General features: G+C 19.9%; 7 protein-coding genes across 7 annotated transcripts; all 7 read right to left on the bottom strand. All coding sequences in view use genetic code 6, as the record gives it.

Moving 5' to 3' along the window:
* Positions 1–2023: 2023 nt before the first annotated feature.
* On the bottom strand, positions 2024–3970 carry TTHERM_000073161 (hypothetical protein; the record flags this gene model as incomplete). The annotated part of the gene is made up of 2 exons (XM_012797541.1): positions 2024–2845; positions 3152–3970. 2 exons carry the CDS (start codon positions 3968–3970, stop codon positions 2024–2026), a joined length of 1641 nt encoding a protein of 546 aa, XP_012652995.1.
* A 1938-nt stretch (positions 3971–5908) lies between these two features.
* Positions 5909–7753, bottom strand: TTHERM_00073160 (hypothetical protein; the record flags this gene model as incomplete). The annotated part of the gene is made up of 1 exon (XM_001015555.2): positions 5909–7753. The coding sequence occupies one exon, from the start codon at positions 7751–7753 to the stop codon at positions 5909–5911; it is 1845 nt and encodes a 614-aa protein (XP_001015555.2).
* Positions 7754–8875: 1122 nt separating this feature from the next.
* On the bottom strand, positions 8876–9829 carry TTHERM_00073150 (hypothetical protein; the record flags this gene model as incomplete). The annotated part of the gene is made up of 1 exon (XM_001015554.2): positions 8876–9829. Exon 1 carries the CDS (start codon positions 9803–9805, stop codon positions 8876–8878), a length of 930 nt encoding a protein of 309 aa, XP_001015554.1. The 5' UTR covers positions 9806–9829.
* A 336-nt stretch (positions 9830–10165) lies between these two features.
* Positions 10166–12348, bottom strand: TTHERM_000073142 (hypothetical protein; the record flags this gene model as incomplete). Its single annotated transcript, XM_012797540.1, has 10 exons — positions 10166–10178; positions 10232–10273; positions 10339–10571; positions 10770–10882; positions 10968–11065; positions 11488–11577; positions 11642–11731; positions 11930–11979; positions 12036–12227; positions 12295–12348. 10 exons carry the CDS (start codon positions 12346–12348, stop codon positions 10166–10168), a joined length of 975 nt encoding a protein of 324 aa, XP_012652994.1.
* A 297-nt stretch (positions 12349–12645) lies between these two features.
* TTHERM_00073140 (hypothetical protein) lies at positions 12646–13038 on the bottom strand (the record flags this gene model as incomplete). Its single annotated transcript, XM_001015553.1, has 1 exon — positions 12646–13038. The coding sequence occupies one exon, from the start codon at positions 13036–13038 to the stop codon at positions 12646–12648; it is 393 nt and encodes a 130-aa protein (XP_001015553.1).
* A 75-nt stretch (positions 13039–13113) lies between these two features.
* TTHERM_00073130 (hypothetical protein) lies at positions 13114–13503 on the bottom strand (the record flags this gene model as incomplete). Its single annotated transcript, XM_001015552.2, has 1 exon — positions 13114–13503. One exon carries the CDS (start codon positions 13501–13503, stop codon positions 13114–13116), a length of 390 nt encoding a protein of 129 aa, XP_001015552.2.
* Positions 13504–14413: 910 nt separating this feature from the next.
* TTHERM_000073129 (translation initiation factor eIF-5A family protein) lies at positions 14414–22455 on the bottom strand (the record flags this gene model as incomplete). The annotated part of the gene is made up of 30 exons (XM_012797539.1): positions 14414–14712; positions 14798–14872; positions 14953–15042; positions 15164–15253; positions 15385–15474; positions 16404–16493; positions 16621–16710; positions 17680–17769; positions 17893–17982; positions 18102–18191; positions 18312–18401; positions 18474–18563; positions 18691–18780; positions 18900–18989; positions 19114–19203; positions 19325–19414; positions 19544–19633; positions 19712–19801; positions 19926–20015; positions 20123–20212; positions 20358–20447; positions 20587–20676; positions 20764–20853; positions 20951–21040; positions 21406–21495; positions 21542–21619; positions 21840–21929; positions 21994–22083; positions 22289–22338; positions 22396–22455. The coding sequence occupies 30 exons, from the start codon at positions 22453–22455 to the stop codon at positions 14631–14633; spliced, it is 2595 nt and encodes an 864-aa protein (XP_012652993.1). The 3' UTR covers positions 14414–14630.
* Positions 22456–22635: the final 180 nt, after the last annotated feature.

Below are 22635 nucleotides of genomic sequence, written 5' to 3'. Positions count from 1 at the left end.
CCATCAATTTATATAAATAATATCTTTAATAGCTCTATATATATAAATGAATTTCTCAAATATATTGTATATATATTGATTAATAAATAACTCAGTAAAAATAAAAGAATATTGTCTAACAAATTATCATTCTTTAATTATATATTTAAATTCAATTAATAAAAATTAAAGATTTTGAAATAAAGTCAAATAAATAATTTTAAGTAAAAATTAAGTAAAATTAAATAAATCAAAAAACTATGAATTAAAAATATTTTTTATTTAAACATTAATTAAAATAATTAATAAATAGCTTTAATAAAAATTTGATATCTTCTTGAATTAAATGAAAAGTAAAAATCATCATTTCTAAATTTATAAATTTTATATAAATTTAAAGTGCATTATCACTAAATTTATTTAAAATTTTAAATATTTAATTCCAATGTTTTTTTTGTTCATACTATCATTTTCCAAATAATAATTACATGCGTCATTAATATTCTTTAATAATAACTATATTTAATGTGATCTAATTTATTTTTATTTTAATAATAGACTAAAAAAATTTGCTAATTTATAAAAACTGTATAGACTTAATATCTTTAAAATATCTATTTTTCCTAAAAATGAGTTATTAATGTAAAAATGAATAAATTAATCATACCTTTCAAAATAATAATTATTTTAATAAAATATCTTACCATTTCTATCATTAAAAGAAGAAAAAAAAAATTATTTAAAAATTTATTATTTAGATTTAAAAGAAAAAAAAATGATAATTTATCAATAGATGCTAAAAAATCATGATTTCCTAAAGATTTTTACCTTGCAAAAAATGTTAGGTTCCTTAAATTAGCTCATATAAGTAATTAATATTTTTCTGGTAAATTGAATAAATATGTTGAGTATAGCTTATCATCTGTATGATTTAAGGATATTTCTATTCAAAGATAATCCCTCCAAGTAATTTAAATCTACCAAAGTAATTAAACTTATCAGTAACAGTAATTACTAAAAAGACAATTATATTTACTTTTTAAAAGTGTTGTCTTTGAAGTATACTGATCTACATATCTTTCATACCCATATGAAAATACTTACTTTCTCAGTATTCATATTCAAAAAGTATTAAAGCAGCTTCAAAGAAAAGTTTTAATAAAGTTGAAAAATTGTTATCTATTATGATGTAATTGTATATTATTTGATTAAATTAAATATCATATTTTAAAGTAATAAGTCTAAATAAAATATATTTTATCAGTAAATTTTATCCTATCTTTTAAAGTCTTATGTATATAGTTAAGATTATGCTACTGGAAAATTAATAATTGAATTAAATTTAAAAAGCTAAAAAATTTCAATTATTATCTATATGATGTAATTAATTTAATATTATACAATAAAGTAATAATTCTTTATAAAATATATTTTTTTCTGTAATTTTTATGATATCAGTTAAAGTCTCATGTATGTATATAAGTGAAAAATACTGTTACTTTCAAATTAACAATTGAACAAAAAATAAAAATATTTCTCTGAAAAAGTTTCAAATATTAGATTTATATTAAATAAAAAATTAAAACAGAAAAAATGATAAATTTATTTAAATTAAATAAATTAAAAATATTAAATAAAACTATTTTTTAGTAGTGATTTATTAATTTAAGTAGTGAGCTTTTATATAAAAATAATAATAAAAAAGAATTACATTAATATATCATTTCGTTATAATGCGATAAATGAATATAAGCAATAGCTAAAATAGTTCTAAGATAACAAAATTGAGATTTAGCTTATCCCAAGACACAATAAGTAACATAAAAATAAAATCCACAAATTATTATAACAAGAAAAATCTTACTATTTATTAATTTGTTTTGGTAAATAATTAAATTTGTACGAATTTTTTTCTGATTAAAAGTAATGTAGAAACCCTAATATTATTAAATAAAGTATTAATAAAATTTTAATTGGTGATTCTATTTTTAAATATTTCAAATTTTTTCTTTAACTTATTTTTAAAATAAACTCATCTGACAAGTCATTATTTTGATTCGTTATTAAGGCCATATTATTATATCATATTTTCTGTTTTTTCCTTAAATCCTTCGATTTTTAAAAGATTATCAATTAAATACTTTTAATTTTCCTTACATTTTTAAGAAGAGTAGCGTAAAGACACTAACTTTTCAAAATATTCAAAGCTTCTCTGATAGTCTCTTATTTATAAATAAGAAGATGATATAGCAAAATATCCTAAAGATCTCATTTCCTTTTCATCTTAATGCCCTACAAAATATTAAGAAAGAATATTTTCTGCATTCTTGATACTATTATCAACACACTCATACTTATTAAAATGTATATCCAAAGATATCTAAAAGAGGTGAATTTTGTAAAGAGATGAATAATCTTTTTATTTTAAAAAATATGATTAGGATTCAACAATCAACTTATTAGCTAACTCGAATTATTTAGAATTCATATAATTAAATATCAATCTAAAATAGACATTGCATGTGTTGTGAAGAAAATCATCTTCTTTTTCAAATTAAAGTCTTACTTTAAGGTATTCCTAACCATATTTTACTAAGCCTTAATTATTATTTGTTTTTAAAAATAAATTTATCAAATTCATTAGGCAAACGTAGAATTAGTGACTTTCTTAGTTCTTTATTGGCAATAAAAACTAGTAGAATTTTTCTAATTCTTTCTAAATCATTTCATGATCTTAAAGTTATGATAAAATATTCATCCTTAAATTTATCAACTATTAATACATTTCAACATATTATTCTTCTTGCTAAAATTAATCTAAATATCTTTCAACAAACTTAGAGTATTCAAGAGCTTGATCAAAATCCTTTGTATTGAATAAACAGTTAATATAATAGAACATTGATAGACATCTTTGATAATCAAATTTTGTATAGTAACGATTTATTAACATAAAAGAATGATATATTTTATACCACTAAGCAGCAATGTAATAATCTTTATTAAATGAGTAGAGAGCACATATAGAATTAAGATTATTTGAAGTGATAAAATCATTAATTATTAAATAGTTTCTTTTTTCAAGAAGTTATTAGTGAATATCTAAAAATATTTCTAAAGCTTTGCTGAATTATTTTTGTTATACATGAAATTATGAGATTAAACTCATTACTTATAACTTCCTAAAAAAGTCAAATTTAGGATCCAATTATCCCAAAATGTTTGTATAAAACTTAATTCCTTCTTCATAATTTCTATTTTTGAAATAGTTAGAAATTCTATCTGCTTCACCATCCAAATTAAAAATAATTTTCCTTCCACTATTTTTATCCTCTTAATCTAATTGTGCTTCTGCTTTTAGGATTTAATCAGCCTATTATTAATAAATATCTGTAAAATTAAACATTTATTTAAATACTGCGTAATTTTTTTCAATTTCTTTTAACTAATCTTCTGAAATTTTGCCTTTTAATATTTAGTAAATTTCTTCTGCTTTATCTTATAATCCAAGCTTCTTATAGCTTACATAGGCTGTTTTAAGTGATTAATAAGTTGATTTATTAGCCTGGTAAGACATTTCTGAGTATTTTGCAGCAATTTCGTATTCTTTTAGTGTTAAATAGCCAACAGCGCAGAGTAAATACGCTTAAGATAAATCTTTTGCAGCTACTGATTTATCTTATATCTTTTCAAGATGTTTAATAGCTATTAATATCATGTCTACCCCTCTTTCATACTAATTAGAAAGATATAACTGATCTGCTAAATCAATGATACCTTTAATCTGTTAAAGATTAAGTTAATCATTTAGAGATTATTTGAAATCTTCATACATTTTATCAGCTATTATTTTTACCTCTATAAAATCTCCTGCGATAAAACAATATTTCATCTGCTATTATTTATATTCACCATATATATCATATCTCTACATAAGTTGAATTTGCTCCATTTGGTAAGATAATACTTGTAGTGTCTTATCTAATTCCATTCTAGCTCTAAATACTGCAGCGTAATATTAGCAAATAGTCAATACCTATTATAAATCTTTAGCTTTTTTTATCTTATTTTGAAATTTATCTATTAGCATTTAAGAGTCTATTTAATCTGATGGATGAATTTCATACTTTTATAAGTATTCAAGCTCATAAAAGTTGTCGGATTAAGTAGAATATTAAAATTAGTTAATTTTAAAATTTAATTGATATGGTAACTTCTAATTTATTTTGAAAATATTATTAGACCATGGTTTCGCAATTAAAATGCTTGGTTGTTGCATAAATCTATAAAAAGATTTTTATTTTTATAGAAATTTAATCATTTATTTTGAGCTTTACTTATGAATTTTACTTCTTTTTTATCTACTCTCTTTTTTTTTTAATCTAATTTAATGAATTATTTAAACCAAAATTTTAATAGTGAATATTTAAAAAGCCAATAAAATAATAAAGATATGTTTTTCTTATCAAAAAATCTAAATAAATTCATTAAAACATAAATAAAAGAATATCTTTCTCATTTATTGACCAGCTAAATAAAATAAATAAGAAGCATTTTTCTCATCAAAAAATTCAAATTCATTCATTACTTAAAAGGACAAACATCTTTTAATTTAGGTTTCAGCTAAATAAATAAAAACTTTTTTCTCATCAAAAAAATTCAAATTCATTCAAAACTTAAAAGAGCAAATATCTTTCTCATTTATGTAAAAACTAAATGTATTTATGTATTTTTATTACTAATTTTTACTGAATTAGGTTTAAAATAATATAAAACACTTTTTTCAGTTTAAAAATTTGAAAACAAAAAATATTAATTTTTAAACAAATTAATAAAATTTTAAATAAAATAATTAAATAGCATCTAATTATAAAATAAAATTATATTCTTTATGACTCCGCCCATATTTATCTAATGAGATCATCAGTTTTTTTAGTTTAAATTATTTTTACATAATTAAGCAATAAAAAACGATTTTTATATCCAAATAAACTACTATATAAAGTAAAGGCTACTTCTTAATAATCTATTCATAAAAACCTATTATTATTTAAAAGCCAAAAATGACTTCTAAAAATTAAATAAATTAAGGATTTAGTTTTTTCAGGATTTTATTTAATTTTAGATGTTTAAAATTTACTTACAAAACTCTCAAGAAACATATCTTTGAGAATAAATTTCAAAACTCAGCAACTTAAAATAGGAGTTAAAGGAAATTTTTTACAAATAATTCTCAAAATTTTATCTTTATATATATTATTGAAAAAAAATAAATTTTGTATTAATTTTTGATTGAATTTTTAAAAAAATTGTTAAAAAATTTTTTAATTAGAGTTTTTTACATTTTCATTCATATTTGATAATTAAATAATCAATATTTTCTTTTAAAATAATGAAGCATATTATAAATTAAAAATATAATATCTGTAATTATATATTTTTAATAAAAATCAGAAAATAAAGATTTTTTTATAAAAAGTAAAATAAAATTATTTAATTAAATTATTAATCAAAAGTATAACAAATACAGGTTTTCAATTCTTACTTTATCACTAGAATTTCATAACTGGAAGTGCTATATTATCATTCTTATAATGTGAAAAATAATATAAACAAAAGTTAAAATTGCTCTAAGCCGGCTAGCCAACAAATTTAAGATTAGGATATGGCTAATGCCAAATCAAAATAAGAAACATAAAAATAAATTCCACAAAATATTTAAAAAGAAAGACAAAATCTTAACTATGTTTTGATTATTTTATCTATTTATTTTTAAAAATAATTAAATTTATAGAAATTTTTTTCTCAATAAAAGCAAGTTAAAAATCCTAATATCATTAAAAATTAATTTTTATTTGGTAGTTCTATTTTTAATTATTATAAAATTTGTCTTGAACTAATTTTTTAAATAACTGATTTGACAAGTCATTCATTATTTTGATTCCTTGTTAAGGCCATATTATGATATCATATTTTCTGTTTTTTCCTTAAATTCTTCGATTTTTAAAAGATTATCAATTAATACCTTTTATTTCTCCTTATCTTATTAAGAAGAGCAGCCTAAAGAAACATACTTTTCAATATATTCAAAGCTCTTTTGGTAGTCTCTTAATTTAAAGTAAGCAGATGATATAGCTTAATATCCTAAAGCTCTCATTTCTTTTTCATTTTAATGCCCTACAAAGTATTAAGAAAGAAAATTTTCTGCATTCCTGATACTATTATCAACACACTCATACTTATTAAAATTTATATCCAAGACTATCTAAAAGAGGAGAATATGGTAAAGATATAAATAATCTTTTTATTTTAAAAAGCATGATTAGGATTCAACAATCAACTTATTAGCTAACTCGAATTATCCAGTATTCATACAATTTAATATCAATTAATAATAGACTATGCATCTCTAGTGAAGAAAGTCCTCTTCTTTTTCAAACTAAGGTCTTACTTTAAGGTATTCCAAACCATATTTTACTAAACCCTCATTATTGTTTGTTTTTTAAAAAGTTCTTATTAAATTGGTTATGCACAAATAGAATTATTAAATTTCTTAGTTCTTTATTGGCAATAAAAATTAGTAGTATTTTTCTAACTCTTTTTAAATCATTTCTTGATTTTAGCATTTATCTAAAATTGAGATCCTTGCATTTATCAATTAATTATACAATTCAATGTATTATTTTTCTTATTAAAATTAATCTAAATATCTTTCAAAAAGCTTAGTGTATTCAAGAGCTTCATCAAAATTCTCTATATTGAACAAACACTGAATATAATGGAGGATAAATAGACATCTTTGATTATCAAATTCTGTGAAGTAACCATTTAACAACAAAAATGAATGACATTTTTTAAACCACTAAGCAGCTTTATCATAATCTTTATTTTCTAAATAGTTTGCAAATATAAAAGTAAAATTATCATAAGTGATAAAATCATTAATTATTAAATAGTTTCTTTTTTCAAGGAGCTATTAATGTATATCTAAAAGTATTTCTAAAGCTTTGCTGAATTATTTTTGTTTAAAATAAAATTTTGAGATTAAATCCATTACTTATAACTTCTTAAAAAAGTCAAATTTAGGATCCAGTTATTACAAAATTTTAGTATAAAACTTAATTCCTTCTTCATAATTTCTATTTTTCATATAATTTGAAATTCTATCTACTTCATTCTTCAAATTAATAATTTTCCTTCCACTATTTTTATCCTCTTAATCTAATTGTGCTTCTGATTTTAGAATTTAATCAACCTATTTTTAATAGACATTTGTATAGATAAACATATATTTAAATGCTTTGAAACTTTTTTCAATATTTTTTAACGTATCTTCTGAAATTTTGCCCTTTAATATTTAGGAAATTTCTTCTACTTTATCATAATCTCCAAGCTTCTTATAGCTAACACAGGCTATAAAAAGTGGTTAATCAGTTGATTTATTAGCTTGATAAGACATTTCTGAGTATTTTGCAGCAATTTTGTATTCTTTTAGTGCGAAATAGCCAGCAGCGCACAGCAATTATGCTTTAGATAAATCTTTTATAGCTTCTGATTTATCTTACATCTTTTCAAGATGTTTAATAGTTATTAATATCAAATCTACCCCTCTTTCAAACTAATTAGTAAAACACATTTTCTCTGCTGCGTTAATCAGAAGTCTAATATTTTAAAGATCAAGCTAATGATTTAGAGATTCTTTATAATCTTCATACATTTAATCAGCTATTCTTTTTACTTCTATCAAATCTCCTGAGATAAAATAAAATTCCATCTGCTATAATTTATATGTAAGGTATAGAATATTTATCTGCATTAGTTGAATTTACTGCATTTGGTAAGATTTTACTTAAAGTGCCATATCTAATTCCATTCTAGCTCTAAACAATGCAGCGTAATATTAGCAAATAGTCACTACCTATGTTAAATCTTTAACTTTTTTTATCTTATTTTGAAATTTATCCATTAGCATTTAAGAGTCTATTTAATCGGATGGATGAATTTCATACTTTTATAAGTATTCAAGCTCATAAAAATTGTCGGATTAAGTAGAATATTAAAATTAGTTAATTTTAAAATTTAATTGATATGGTAACTGCTAATTTATTTTGAAAATATTATTAGACCATGGTTTCGCAATTAAAATGCTTGGTTGTTGTTGCATTAATCTATAAAAAGATTTTTATTTTTATAGAAATCTAATCATTTATTTTGAGCTTTACTTATGAATTTTACTTCTTTTTTATCTAATTTAATGAATTTTTTATTGAAAAGTGTGAATAGTTAATATTTAAAAATCAAATAAAATAATAAAGATACGTTTTTCACATCAAAAAATCCAAATAAATTCATTAAAAGTATAAATAAAAGAATATCTTTCTCATTTATTGACCAGCTAAATAAAATAAATAAAAACTTTTTTCTCATCAAAAAAATTCAAATTCATCAAAAACCTAAAAGAACAAATATCTTTCTCATTTATGTTCAAACCAATATATATATTTATTTATGTATTTATATTACTACTTTTTACTGAATTAGGTACTAAAATATTTTAGCACATTAAAAAATAATTCTTTAGAATTTTAACTTTGACACCATTATTACAAAAAATATTTTTTTATGTAATATATTATATTCAATCAATAAAATAACAAACATTTAACTAATTCTTTAGTTTTTTATGCTTAAATTGAGAAACTTCTATTTGCAGAAGTGCTCTATCATAAATAAATTTTATCTCTAATTAATTTGAAGGTATTAAAAATAATCATATTTCATATTATATGTAATTATATATTTATATATATTTTATTTAAAAGCATTTAAAAAAATTATTTTTCATTTTATTTATATAAAATTATTTATTTCTATCATTGTGATATTTATTTTTTCTTCAGTATGTAGAGTAAAACCTATCCTTATATTATTTCCATTGCTTTAAACTACATTCCTAAAAACTCGAAGATTCTTCATTAAAGAGATAATAAGAATTCAAGACTGTTATATCATTTTAGATGTTAAATTCTTTTGATGGTTTTTAATATTCGTAATTTTATATGTCTATGCTTTTTAAGAACATTTAAAAGCTTTAATCAACTCGTAAAAACTCAATTCCTCTTGTCCAACCATCGCTAGATACATATTCACAGCCCTCAAAGTATTTACAAAGACTTTAAATTGTATTATTCTAAATATGCTACCAGTAAATATTGGTAATTTCTTCTTTAGTATAATCTTTGCTTGTTGAGAGATAGAAATTTATGTCAAATTCACCTCCAATATACATCGATGTTATAACATTTACACCAAGATTCAAGTAAATATTATTCCAATTTGCACTGAATTTTGGTTAAGGGCATGAATTAGGGTCAATTTTTTATAAAACAGTAGTCATATTTGCATATGGTTATCTGTTTGATGAAACTTAAAAGGCTACTCTCTAAAAATGATGACTAATTTAAATTTTAAATTAATTAGGGTTGTCTTCTTTTCTAATGCTGACTTCTATCTGATTTAAATCATCTAGATTTAATTTTTTTACATCTACAAAATCAGGGACTATCAGGCCATCCAAGAAATCAAAGGTTCTCTATTAGTCACAGCACAAATAAAGCATGTCATTTTCGTAAATGGTTGATTATGTATAATAATATCCTTTGTTACTATATGCGGGAAATCCAATAGCAGCACCTTTAAAAAGCTTATCTTTCTATAAAAAACAAGGTTTTTAACATTAACTTAAAGTATTCATTTAGTAACCACTTCTAAGGTTAACTTAAGCATAGCAGAAGCTAATAAGAAGAGTCAATATTAAAGTTTTCATTTTAATTTGTTCTTATAGGGAGTAGTATTAATTTATTTAATTACTATTTTAGTATAATACTGTTTTTTATTTAAATGTTAGAAAAATAAATTGTTAAATTTGCTGATCAGAGAAATAAATTAAAAAATATTCTGCTGACTAATTAAATTTGTTCAGAAAAAAAAGTTATCATTTGTTACATTTAACAATTTAAATTTATTTATTAATAAATAAAATAGAAAAAAAGAAATTTTACATTATTATCTTTACACAATTATTTTAGCTTGATAGTATTAAAATATTATATGTTTTATTTTGGTTTTACAGTAGTAAGTAAATGAATGATAAAAAGAAAAAGAAAAGTAAATTTAGAATATTTAATCATTCTTATTTGCTTTTTTTAATTGAAATATTTCTATAGCTTATTGTGTTTCTGTCTATTCTTACATTTTTAATTATTAATAATTAACAAATTTCAATTTCATATCCCTATTATTAACGAGCAGAAAATAATTAAATTTGTTATTTAAATTAAAAATCCAAAGCAAAATTACTAATCAACTGTCTAAAAGTCAGGATATTTAATTATTATCTTAGTAAATACTATTTTTTTTTTCTTTTTCTTATCAGCAATCGACAAATTATTTTATTTACTAATCAAAAAAAATAAATAAAGAAGGTTACTTCTAACTATAAAAATCTATTCAGAAAAAAACTCATCATATAAAAATCTTATCTTTACTAAAATGTTTTAGCTTGCTAGTATTTTATGATATATTTTATTTTGCTTTTTACATTAGTAATTAGAAAAAATTGAATTATTTCAATAAGACTCTTGATATATATTTAAAAAAAATAAAATTATATTAAATCCAAAATACTGTAAAAAATTTGTCTCTACCAATTTTATTTAAATAAAAATAAAAAATAAATTTAAAATTTATAAATAACTAAAAAATCTATTTCATAAAAGTGGCATGCCAACCACTATATTTTTGTACGGTATTTTGCTATATAATATGTTATATATTTATATTACTTAATTAAATTTAGCTGAAGTCTTTTTGAGAAATATTTGCTTATTTTTTTGTTCCTAATCTATTTATTTGATTAAATTAATAAAGAACAATAATATCTAAAAAGAGGAAAAATTGAATATGTAATTAGTTTGGGTTTATTTTACCAATGACTAATATTGAGAAAATATGTTGCTTGTGTAACTATTTGAGTTTAAAAGCTTCAAATTTTCCAAGTGAATATATTTTTTCTAAAGCATGATATCTAATAAATGAAAAAAGATTTCGTCTTAAATCTTAATTTGTGAATTAATTACTCTAATAAAAGATTAATTATAAAAATGTTTAATTAAATAAAGAGAATTTATATTTAATGTATTCATTTTTTAAAAATATCTTTACATAAAATTATTATTTTAAATTTCAGAAAATTTAAATTAACAGAACCGAACAGCATCTCAATCGACATTTAACAGAACCGAAATTATGGGAAATTTATTGTCATAAATTAAATTATTAAATTAAGAAAAAGATAAATTTAATATTTTATTTATCATAATTTTAAAAGCAAAATTCAAACTTTCAGCTTTTTATTAATTGTAAAAAGTTATATATAAGATAATGTTATAATTTATTAAACAATTTGTTGGTTATTTTAAGATTTATTAACAAAAAAATTGTATTTACCTCATATTATTATCAGTTTCAACATAATCCTTTAGGTAAGAATATTAAGCAAATAATTAATTTATCTTCTCATCTGAAATATTTTCCTTACTACATGTTAAATTTGTAGCAAAAAGAAATTATGATATTTAAGATAATAAAGTTAAATTATTACTTTAGATTTAATACTAAAGATTCTAACTTTTAACATTTTACTAAAGTATTGTTAAGTTAATCAATTTGTTTTTAACTAAGAGTACAATTTCTATTTATTTTATAAATAATAACAAAAAAATTTAATTTATGAATAAATGATTGAATGAAATATATGAGATTTTATATTTTCTTAATTTTGTAAATTACTAAAATGAGAAAAAGCTTTAAAATATTTTTTTTATAAAAAAAAGTATAAGATTGAAAAATATATGACAAAAATTTTATTAATAAATTTTTTTCTCCTTACTTTAACTGTAAGTCAATATGAGTTTGAGTTTCTAAGTTAGATTTCATTAACTATTTATTTAAAAAAAGGTTTTATAATAATAAATAAAATTAATAATGATGGATACATCTTATAGAATATTTAAAGAGTTATTCTATTACTCCATTTTTTTTTATTTATTTACCATTAATTTTCTTTGATTATTAATTATTACCAGAAATTAATAATTTTGATTAATTACGAAATATTATTGACTTTCTTTTTAAATATTCTTATTTAATTTGTACCATTCTAAAAAATATATTAATAAATCAGTCTCCTTATTTTCTCTTTTTATAAAAAGATATATATTGTAAATACTGGAATTTAAACCTGTATAAAATTACAATTTTTTATGTTTTTTGAGGTATAATTCTTTAGAATTTTAACTTTGACACCATTATTACAAAAAATATTTTTTTATGTAATATATTATATTAAATCAATAAAATAACAAACATTTTAAAAACTTTTTTAATTTTTTATGCTTAAATTGAGAAGCTTCTATTTGCAGAAGTATTCTATCATAAATAAATGTTATCTGCCAAATAATTTGAAGGTATTAAAAAAAATCATATTCAATATTTTATATGTAATTATATATTTATATATATTTTATTTTATAGCATTTTAAAAAAAATTATTTTTAATTTTATTTATATAAAATTATTTATTCCTATTATTATGATACTTTTTCCTCAGGATGTAAGTTAAGATTGATTATATTTGTAATTCCACTGCTTTAAACTACATTCCTAAGTACTTGAAGATTCTTGATTAAAGAGATTATAAGAATTTATGACTGTTATATCATTTTAGATGTTAAATTCTTTTAATGGGGTTAAATATGTGTAATTTTATAAGCCTATGCTTCTTAAGAACATTTAAAAGCTTTAATCATCTCCTAAAAGTTAAACTCCTCTTGTCCAACCACTCTTTCCTGCATATTCACAGCCCTCAAAGTTTTTGCAAAGAGTTAAAAGTGTATTATTCTAAATATGCTACCAGTAAATATTGGTAATTTCTTCTTTAGTATAATTTTTGCTTGTTGAGAGATAGATATTTAAGGAAGATTCACATCCAAGATACATTGATGTTACAACTGTTTTACCGAGATTCAAGAAAATACCATCCCAACTTGTAAAGATTTTTGGCATGAATTAGGGTCAATTTTTTATAAGACAGTAGTCATATTTGCCTATGGCTATCTGTTTGATGAAACTTAAAGAGCTACTCTCTAAAAACAAACGATGATTAATTTAAATTTTAAATTAATTAGGGTTTTCTTCTTTTCTAATATTGACTTCAATCTGATTTAAATCATCTAAATTTAAGCTTTTTACATTTACAAAATCAGGGACTATCAAGCCATCCAAGAAATCAAAGGTTCTCTATTAGTCGCAGCACAAATAAAGCTTATCATTTTCGTAAATGCCTGAAATGTCTATATATTTATCATCATTGTTAACGTTTGCAGGATATCCAATAGCAGCACCTTTCAAAAGCTTATCTTTCTATAAAAGACAAGGTTTTTAACATTAACTTAAAGTATTCATTTATTAACCACTTCTAAGGTTAACTTAAGCATAGCAGAAGCTAATAAGAAGAATCAATATTAAAATTTTCATTTTAATGTGTTCTTTTAGGGGGTAGAATTAATTTATTTAATTACTATTTTAGTATAATACTGTTTTTTATTTAAATGTTACAAAAATAAATTGTTAAATTTGCTGATCAGAGAAATAAATTAAAAAATTTACTGCTAGCTAATTAAATTTGTTCAGAAAAAAAGTTATCACTTTGTTAAATTTAACAATTTAAATTTATTTATTAATAAATAAAATAGAAAAAAGAAAGATTACATTATTATCTTTACACACTTATTTTAGCTTGATAGTATTAAAATATGATATGTTTTATTTTGGTTTTACAGTAGTAAGTAAATGAATGATAAAAAGAAAATGAAAGATAAATTTAAAATATTTAATCATTCTTATTTGCTTTTTTTAATTGAAATATTTCTATAGCTTATTGTATATCTGTCTATTCTTACATTTTTAATTATTAATAATTAACAAATTTCAAATTCGGTATCCCTATTATTAACGAGCAGAAAATAATTAAATTTGTTATTTAAATTAAAAATCCAAAACAAAATAGTTAATCAAATATCTAAAACTATCTAACAGTCATGATTTTTAATTATTACCTTAGTAAATACTATTATTTATTTATTTTTTTTAAGCAGGAGAGAAATTATACTATTTGATGATCAAAAAAATAAATATAGAAGGTTACTTCTAACTTTAAAAATCTGTTCAGAAAAAAACTCATAATATAAAACTAATTAATTTAAATTTATTTATTGATAAATAAAATAGAAAAAAAGAAAGTATAATTTATTTATTATAATCTTATCTTTTACTAAAAATTTTTAGCTTGCTAGTATTTTATGATAATATAGAGTTAATAACACAAATAGAAATCGGTTTGAATTTATGTAGTTTCCAACATTAAATAAACCATAATATATAAAACATTTTATTTATTTGTTTTAATTTTTATTAAATTATTATATTTTTCAGTTGTTTTTTCCAAAAAATGGAATTAAATAAAAAATATACTCATTTTACAATTTTTATATTCAATAATTTTTATTTACTATTAATAAATAAATATAAATTCAATCTATATTTAATTTGACTAATCTTTTTATATTTTAAGCTAATCTTTTGATTTTTCTTTTTTTTTCTTCAGACAATTCTCTTTTAATAAATATAAATTTATTGTTTAGATAAATAAATAATTTTACTTAAAATTATCTATTTTTAAACAAAAAAATGTATTTACTTTATAGATAGATTCAACAACTTTATATTTTTACAGTTGATAATTTCTTTGGATTTTAGAAATGCTTCATTATTACTTATAAAATAAAGATATTTTAAATAACATCTTAAAAACCTTAAAATGATTTTATTTTTAAAATAATAAATGAAATTTACTCTGAGCTAAAAACTAAATTTGTAAGTTAAGTGATTTTACTCAAACATAATCCAATATTTTATGATTCTTTATTACTGATTTTATTGTTCCTTTTTAAATAAAATAAATCATTTTACTGATTATTTAAATTTGTTTTGAAATTTAAATCAAAATAAAAAAAATAATTTCAACTTTTTTAGTTATCAATAAATAAATATAAAATAATTTTACTCTATTGAAAAGTGGAGATTAGTAAGGAATTTGAAGTTATCGAGTGCTTTAATAATAGTAGAAGCTCCATCATCTCCAATTTAATTTTAGCTTTTATAAATGAAAATCGTGTTTAATTAAAAGTTTAAGACATTTTATAAATTTTAAGCTTTTTTAAAATCAGTTTAAATTAAATACTTTTAAATAATTTTTTTTAAAAGTTATAAATAAAATAAATTTACCATATCCCAAATTCTAAATTTGTAAGTTGAGTGCAGTTACTCAAACCTATTCCAATATCTTATGCTCCTTTATCACCGATTTTATTTCCCCTTTTCAAACAAAATAAATCAATTTATTAACTATTTAAATTTATTAATTTTAAATTTAAATAAAAAAAAAAATAATATAAACTTTTTTAAGTTATTTATCAATAAATATATAAAAATAATTTTACCAAATTGAAAATTGGAGATTAGTAAGGAATTTGCAGTTACCAAGTGCTTTACCAATAGCAGAAGCTCCATCATCCCCAATTTAATTTTTGCTTTTGTAAATGCAAATGAATTTTAATTAGAAATTTAAGACATTTTATAAATTAAAAATATTTTTAATTCAGTTTATTTAAAAACTTTTACATAATTTTTTTTAAAAGTTATAAATGAAATAAATTTACCATATCCCAAATTGTAAATTTGTAAGCTGAGTGCAGTTACTCAAACCTATTCCAATATCTTATGCTCCTTTATCACCGATTTTATTTTCCCTATTCATATAAAATAAATCAATTTATTAACTATTTAAATTTGTTTTGAAATTTAAATCAAAATAAAAAATAATTTAAACTTTTTAAGTTATTTATCAAGAAATAAATATTAAATAATTTTACCAAATTTAAAAGTTGAGATTAGTAAGGAATTTGCAGTTACCAAGTGCTTTACCAATAGCAGAAGCTCCATCATCCCCAATTTAATTTTAGCTTTTATAAATGCAAATCATGTTAATTTAAAATTTATAAATTTTAAGTTTTTTTAAATCAGTTTAAATTTAAAATTTTCAACATAATTTTTTTAAAAAGTTATAAATTAGATAAATTTACCTTAAACCAAATTCTAAATTTATAATTTAAGTGCAGTTACTCAAGCCTAATCCAATATTTTATGCTCCTTTATCAATGATTTTATTTCCCCTTTTCAAATAAAATAAGAAAATAATTTAAACTTTTTTAAATTATCAATAAATAAATATAAAATAATTTTACCAAATTGAAATGTGGAGATTAGTAAGGAATTTGCAGTTACCAAGTGCTTTACCGATAGTAGAAGCTCCATCATCCCCAATTTAATTTTAGCTTTTACAAATGCAAATCGCGTTTAATTAAAAATTTAAGATTTTATAAATTTTAAGTTTTTTTAATTCAGCTTAAATTAAAAACTTTGCATAATTTTTTTTAAAAGTTATAAATAAAATAAATTTACCCTATCCCAAATTGTAAATTTGTAAGTTGAGTGCAGTTACTCAAACCTATTCCAATATCTTATGCTCCTTTATCACCGATTTTATTTTCCCTATTCATATAAAATAAATCAATTTATTAACTATTTAAATTTGTTTTGAAATTTAAATCAAAATAAAAAATAATTTAAACTTTTTAAGTTATCAATAAATAAATATAAAATAATTTTACCAAATTGAAAAGTGGAGATTAGTAAGGAACTTGCAGTTACCAAGTGCATTACCAATAGCAGAAGCTCCATCATCCCCAATTTAATTTTAGCTTTTACAAATGCAAATCGCGTTTAATTAAAAATTTAAGATTTTATAAATTTTAAGTTTTTTTAATTCAGCTTAAATTAAAAACTTTGCATAATTTTTTTTAAAAGTTATAAATAAAATAAATTTACTCTATCCCAAATTGTAAATTTGTAAGTTGAGTGCAGTTACTCAAACCTATTCCAATATCTTATGCTCCTTTATCACCGATTTTATTTTCCCTATTCATATAAAATAAATCAATTTATTAACTATTTAAATTTGTTTTGAAATTTAAATCAAAATAAAAAATAATTTAAACTTTTTAAGTTATCAATAAATAAATATAAAATAATTTTACCAAATTGAAAAGTAGAGATTAGTAAGGAACTTGCAGTTACCAAGTGCTTTACCAATAGCAGAAGCTCCATCATCCCCAATTTAATTTTAGCTTTTATAAATGCAAATCATGTTTAATTAAAAATATAAGACATTTTATAAATTTTAAGTTATTTTTAATTGAAAATTAAAAACTTTGATATAATTTTTTTTTAATTATAAATGAAATAAATTTACGATATCCCAAATTGTAAATTTGTAAGTTGAGTGCAGTTACTCAAACCTATTCCAATATCTTATGCTCCTTTATCACCGATTTTATTTTCCCTATTCATATAAAATAAATCAATTTATTAACTATTTAAATTTGTTTTGAAATTTAAATCAAAATAAAAAATAATTTAAACTTTTTAAGTTATCAATAAATAAATATAAAATAATTTTACCAAATTGAAAAGTAGAGATTAGTAAGGAACTTGCAGTTACCAAGTGCATTACCAATAGCAGAAGCTCCATCATCCCCAATTTAATTTTAGCTTTTACAAATGCAAATCGCGTTTAATTAAAAATTTAAGATTTTATAAATTTTAAGTTATTTTTAATTGAAAATTAAAAACTTTGATATAATTTTTTTTTAATTATAAATGAAATAAATTTACGATATCCCAAATTGTAAATTTGTAAGTTGAGTGCAGTTACTCAAACCTATTCCAATATCTTATGCTCCTTTATCACCGATTTTATTTTCCCTATTCATATAAAATAAATCAATTTATTAACTATTTAAATTTGTTTTGAAATTTAAATCAAAATAAAAAATAATTTAAACTTTTTAAGTTATCAATAAATAAATATAAAATAATTTTACCAAATTGAAAAGTTGAGATTAGTAAGGAATTTGCAGTTACCAAGTGCTTTACCAATGGCAGAAGCTCCATCATCCCCAATTTAATTTTAGCTTTTATAAATGCAAATCATTTTAATTTAAAATTTATAAATTTTAAGTTTTTTTAATTCAGTTTAAATTTAAAATTTTCAACATAATTTTTTTAAAAAGTTATAAATAAAATAAATTTACCATATCCCAAATTCTAAATTTATAAGTTAAGTGCAGTTACTCAAGCCTAATCCAATATTTTATGCTCCTTTATCAATGATTTTATTTCCCCTTTTCAAATAAAATAAGAAAATAATTTAAACTTTTTTAAATTATCAATAAATAAATATAAAATAATTTTACCAAATTGAAATGTGGAGATTAGTAAGGAATTTGCAGTTACCAAGTGCTTTACCGATAGTAGAAGCTCCATCATACCCAATTTAATTTTAGCTTTTACAAATGCAAATCGCGTTTAATTAAAAATTTAAGATTTTATAAATTTTAAGTTTTTTTAATTCAGCTTAAATTAAAAACTTTGCATAATTTTTTTTAAAAGTTATAAATAAAATAAATTTACCCTATCCCAAATTGTAAATTTGTAAGTTGAGTGCAGTTACTCAAACCTATTCCAATATCTTATGCTCCTTTATCACCGATTTTATTTTCCCTATTCATATAAAATAAATCAATTTATTAACTATTTAAATTTGTTTTGAAATTTAAATCAAAATAAAAAATAATTTAAACTTTTTAAGTTATCAATAAATAAATATAAAATAATTTTACCAAATTTAAAAGTTGAGATTAGTAAGGAATTTGCAGTTACCAAGTGCTTTACCAATAGCAGAAGCTCCATCATCCCCAATTTAATTTTAGCTTTTATAAATGAAAATCATGTTTAATTAAAAATATAAGACATTTTATAAATTTTAAGTTATTTTTAATTGAAAATTAAAAACTTTGATATAATTTTTTTTAATTATAAATGAAATAAATTTACGATATCCCAAATTGTAAATTTGTAAGTTGAGTGCAGTTACTCAAACCTATTCCAATATCTTATGCTCCTTTATCACCGATTTTATTTTTCCTTTTCAAACAAAATAAATCAATTTACTGATTATTTAAATTTGATTTGAAATTGAAATCAAAATAAAAAAATAATTTAAACTATTTTAAGTTATCAATAAATAAATAAAAAATAATTTTACCAAATTTAAAAGTTGAGATTAGTAAGGAATTTGCAGTTACCAAGTGCTTTACCAATGGCAGAAGCTCCATCATCCCCAATTTAATTTTACCTTTTATTAATTCAAATCATGTTTAATTAAAAATGTAAGATATTTTATAGATTTTAAGTTTATTAATTCAGTTTAAATGAAAAAATTTTACATAATTTTTTTTTAAAGTTATAAATGAAATAAATTTACCATATCCCAAGTTGTAAATTTGTAAGTTGAGTGCATTTACTCAAACCTAATCCTATATTTAATGCTCCATAATCTCCAATTTAATTTCCACTTTTCAAATAAATAAATAGTTTAATTAATTATTTAAATTTATTTTAGAATTTAATTAAAAAATAAATTTTATGTTACTAAATCAAAAATTAGAGATTAGTAAGGGATTTGCATTTACCAATAGCACTAGCAATAGCAGAAGCTCCATCATTTCCAATTTAATTAAATCTATTATTAACAAAAATAATAAATACATAAACCAATAAAAACTAATAAAATTAAAATTTTTTAAATTTAATTTGAATAAAAATAAATTATTTCATCTTTTTAAATAATAAAAAGAGATATTTACTCCATTTCAATATGTAAATTCTAAAGTTGATTACATTTACTTAAACCTAAACCAACGTTTAATGCTCCTTCATCACATATTTAATTTTCCCTTTTCAAATAAAGTAAATCAAATTACTTACAAATTTTAAACTAATCTCAAAAATAATAATTGAATTAAGTTGTTTTTGATTATCAAAATTGTAAAATTAAAATTACCTTAGACATAATTTTAAATTAATAAGTAAGTGTAAGTTACTTAATGCTATTCCTAAAGAATATCCTCCTTCATCCCCAATTTAATTTTTACTTTTATAATAAAAAATGATATGCTATAAAATAAATAAATTTATAATATTTTCTTTAATTGATAATTTAAAACATTTTAAAAACTACTAAAAATATAAAAAATAAAAATATTTTCAATTTTTAAAAAATGTAAAATCAAAATTACCGTAACACCAATTTTAAATTCTTAAGTAATTTACAGCTACCTAATGCCATACAAATAGCTGATGTTCCTTCTTCTCCAATTTAATTATTACTAATAAAACATAAAACGAAATATAAATTCTAATTATTGACAACTTAAAAAATATTTAAGGATTTAATAGATTAAAAAAATTATTAAATTGTCTACAATTAATTTAAATTTATCCTTAAAAAAAAAATTTATTAGTTACGAGAGGTCAATATCTAGATGAGTCAACATTTTGCAGCTACTTAATGTTCTACTTATAGAAAATGCACCTTCTTTTCCAAATAAATTTGCACTTTTTTATGTTTTTATTTGCAATTAGGTATAAAATTATATTAAAAAATATTTTTTTAATTTTTAAACAATAATCAATAAAATGTACACTGCATATAAAGTTAAAGTTGTGAGTTTAGCGCAACAACTAATTCCTTCTGCAATACTCGATATCCCTCTGTCACCCATTTTATTTTTCCTTTTAAAATAGATATTTTTAATAAATAATTTATTTGATTTTAAAGCAATACAATAAATATAGCTGAATATGTATAATTTTATTAAAATAAAATTACCAAAGCTACATATTTAAGTTAGTAAGTGTTTTGCATTTACGTAATAATGTGCAAATCGAAGCTGCACCTTCATCTCCAATTAAATTCCCACTTTTATTGTAAAATATTATTTAATATACCGTAGCTTCACACGCGAATCCTCTTCATCGAATTAAGGTAAAGACTAACTCCGAAGTGAGGATTAGAAAATTTCTTAAAAAGTTACAAATTATCAAAAATTAAGAAATAAATATGCAGAATTTAGGGTATTTCTTGAAAATTCAGACAATATTAGGGGTATTTTGACTAGAAATTCAAGTTTTTCCTTCATTCTATCAAAATCTTTTTAATTTCTCGATTTTCGTTCAAATATTTTAAACGAGAAATTTGGGTGATTTAGTTTATATAATGAAAAATGTAATGAGTATTGAAAGATGAACTTAATTAAAAAAAAAAATAAATTAAAAAAAGTGTACTCTAAATTTAGCTATAAACTGTTGAGATTAATTAGATTGCTCATAGTTTCTTCTAATAGAATATTTCCTTAACCTTCAATTTCATTTAATCTTTAAAAATAAATCAATTAAATAAATAGCATTATTTCTATTTTACCTAGGTTCTTGAATATCTCCATATCCAAAGTAAAAAATACTTTTGAAAAACTAAATTTGGACATATATTTAATCATTGCTATAAATATAAAATAAAATTAAAACTATTTTAATTAATTTAAATTATTAAATTAATAAAAAGATAATAATTAATATTTTATTTATCATAATTTTAAAGGCAAGATTCAAACTTTTAGCCTTTTATAAACTGTAAAAATAACTAGGATATAAGATCATGTTATAATTTATTATTCAATTTGTTGGCTATGTTAAGATTTATTAACAAAAAATGTATTTACCTCATATTTTTATCAGTTTCAACATAATCATTTATGCAAGAATATTAAGCAAATAATTAATTTATCTAATCATCTGAAATAGTTTCCTTACTACATGTTAGATTGGTAGCAAAAAGAAATTATGATATTTAAGATAATAAAATTAAATTATTACTTTTAATTTAGTACTAAAGATTCTAATTTTTAACATTTTACTAAAGTATTGTTAAGTTATACAATTTATTAATAACTAAGAGTACAATTTCTATTTATTTTATAAATAATAACAAAAAAATTTAATTTATGAATAAATGATTGAATGAAATATATGAGATTTTATATATTCTTAATTTTGTAAATTACTAAAATGAGAAAAAGCTTTAAAATATTTATTTTTGTTAAAAAAAATATTATATTGAAAAATGTATGATTAAAAATTTAATTAGTAAATATAATTATATATTTCTTACTATAACTGTAAGTCAATATGAGTTAGAGTTTCTAAGTTAGATTTCATTAACTATTTATTTAAAAAAAAGGTTTTATAATAATAAATAAAATTAATAATGATGGTTACATCTTATAGAATATTTGAAGAGTTATTCTATTACTCCATTTTTTTTTTTTTATTTCCCATTTATATTTTTTTGATTATTAATTAATTAATTAATTATTATCAGAAATTAATAATTTTGATGAATTACAAAATATTAATGATTTTCTTTTTTAAATATTCTTATTTAATTTCTAACATTGTAAAAAAATAAATAAATAAATCAGTCTTCCTACTTATTTATTGATTTATTCTCTTTTCATA

The sequence above is a fragment of the Tetrahymena thermophila genome (genome assembly GCF_000189635.1).
Source record: "Tetrahymena thermophila SB210 genomic scaffold scf_8254650, whole genome shotgun sequence".
NCBI classification, from domain to species: Eukaryota; Ciliophora; class Oligohymenophorea; order Hymenostomatida; family Tetrahymenidae; genus Tetrahymena; species Tetrahymena thermophila.
Note: the sequence above shows the minus strand (reverse complement) of the source record. Positions and strands in the feature narration are given on the sequence as shown.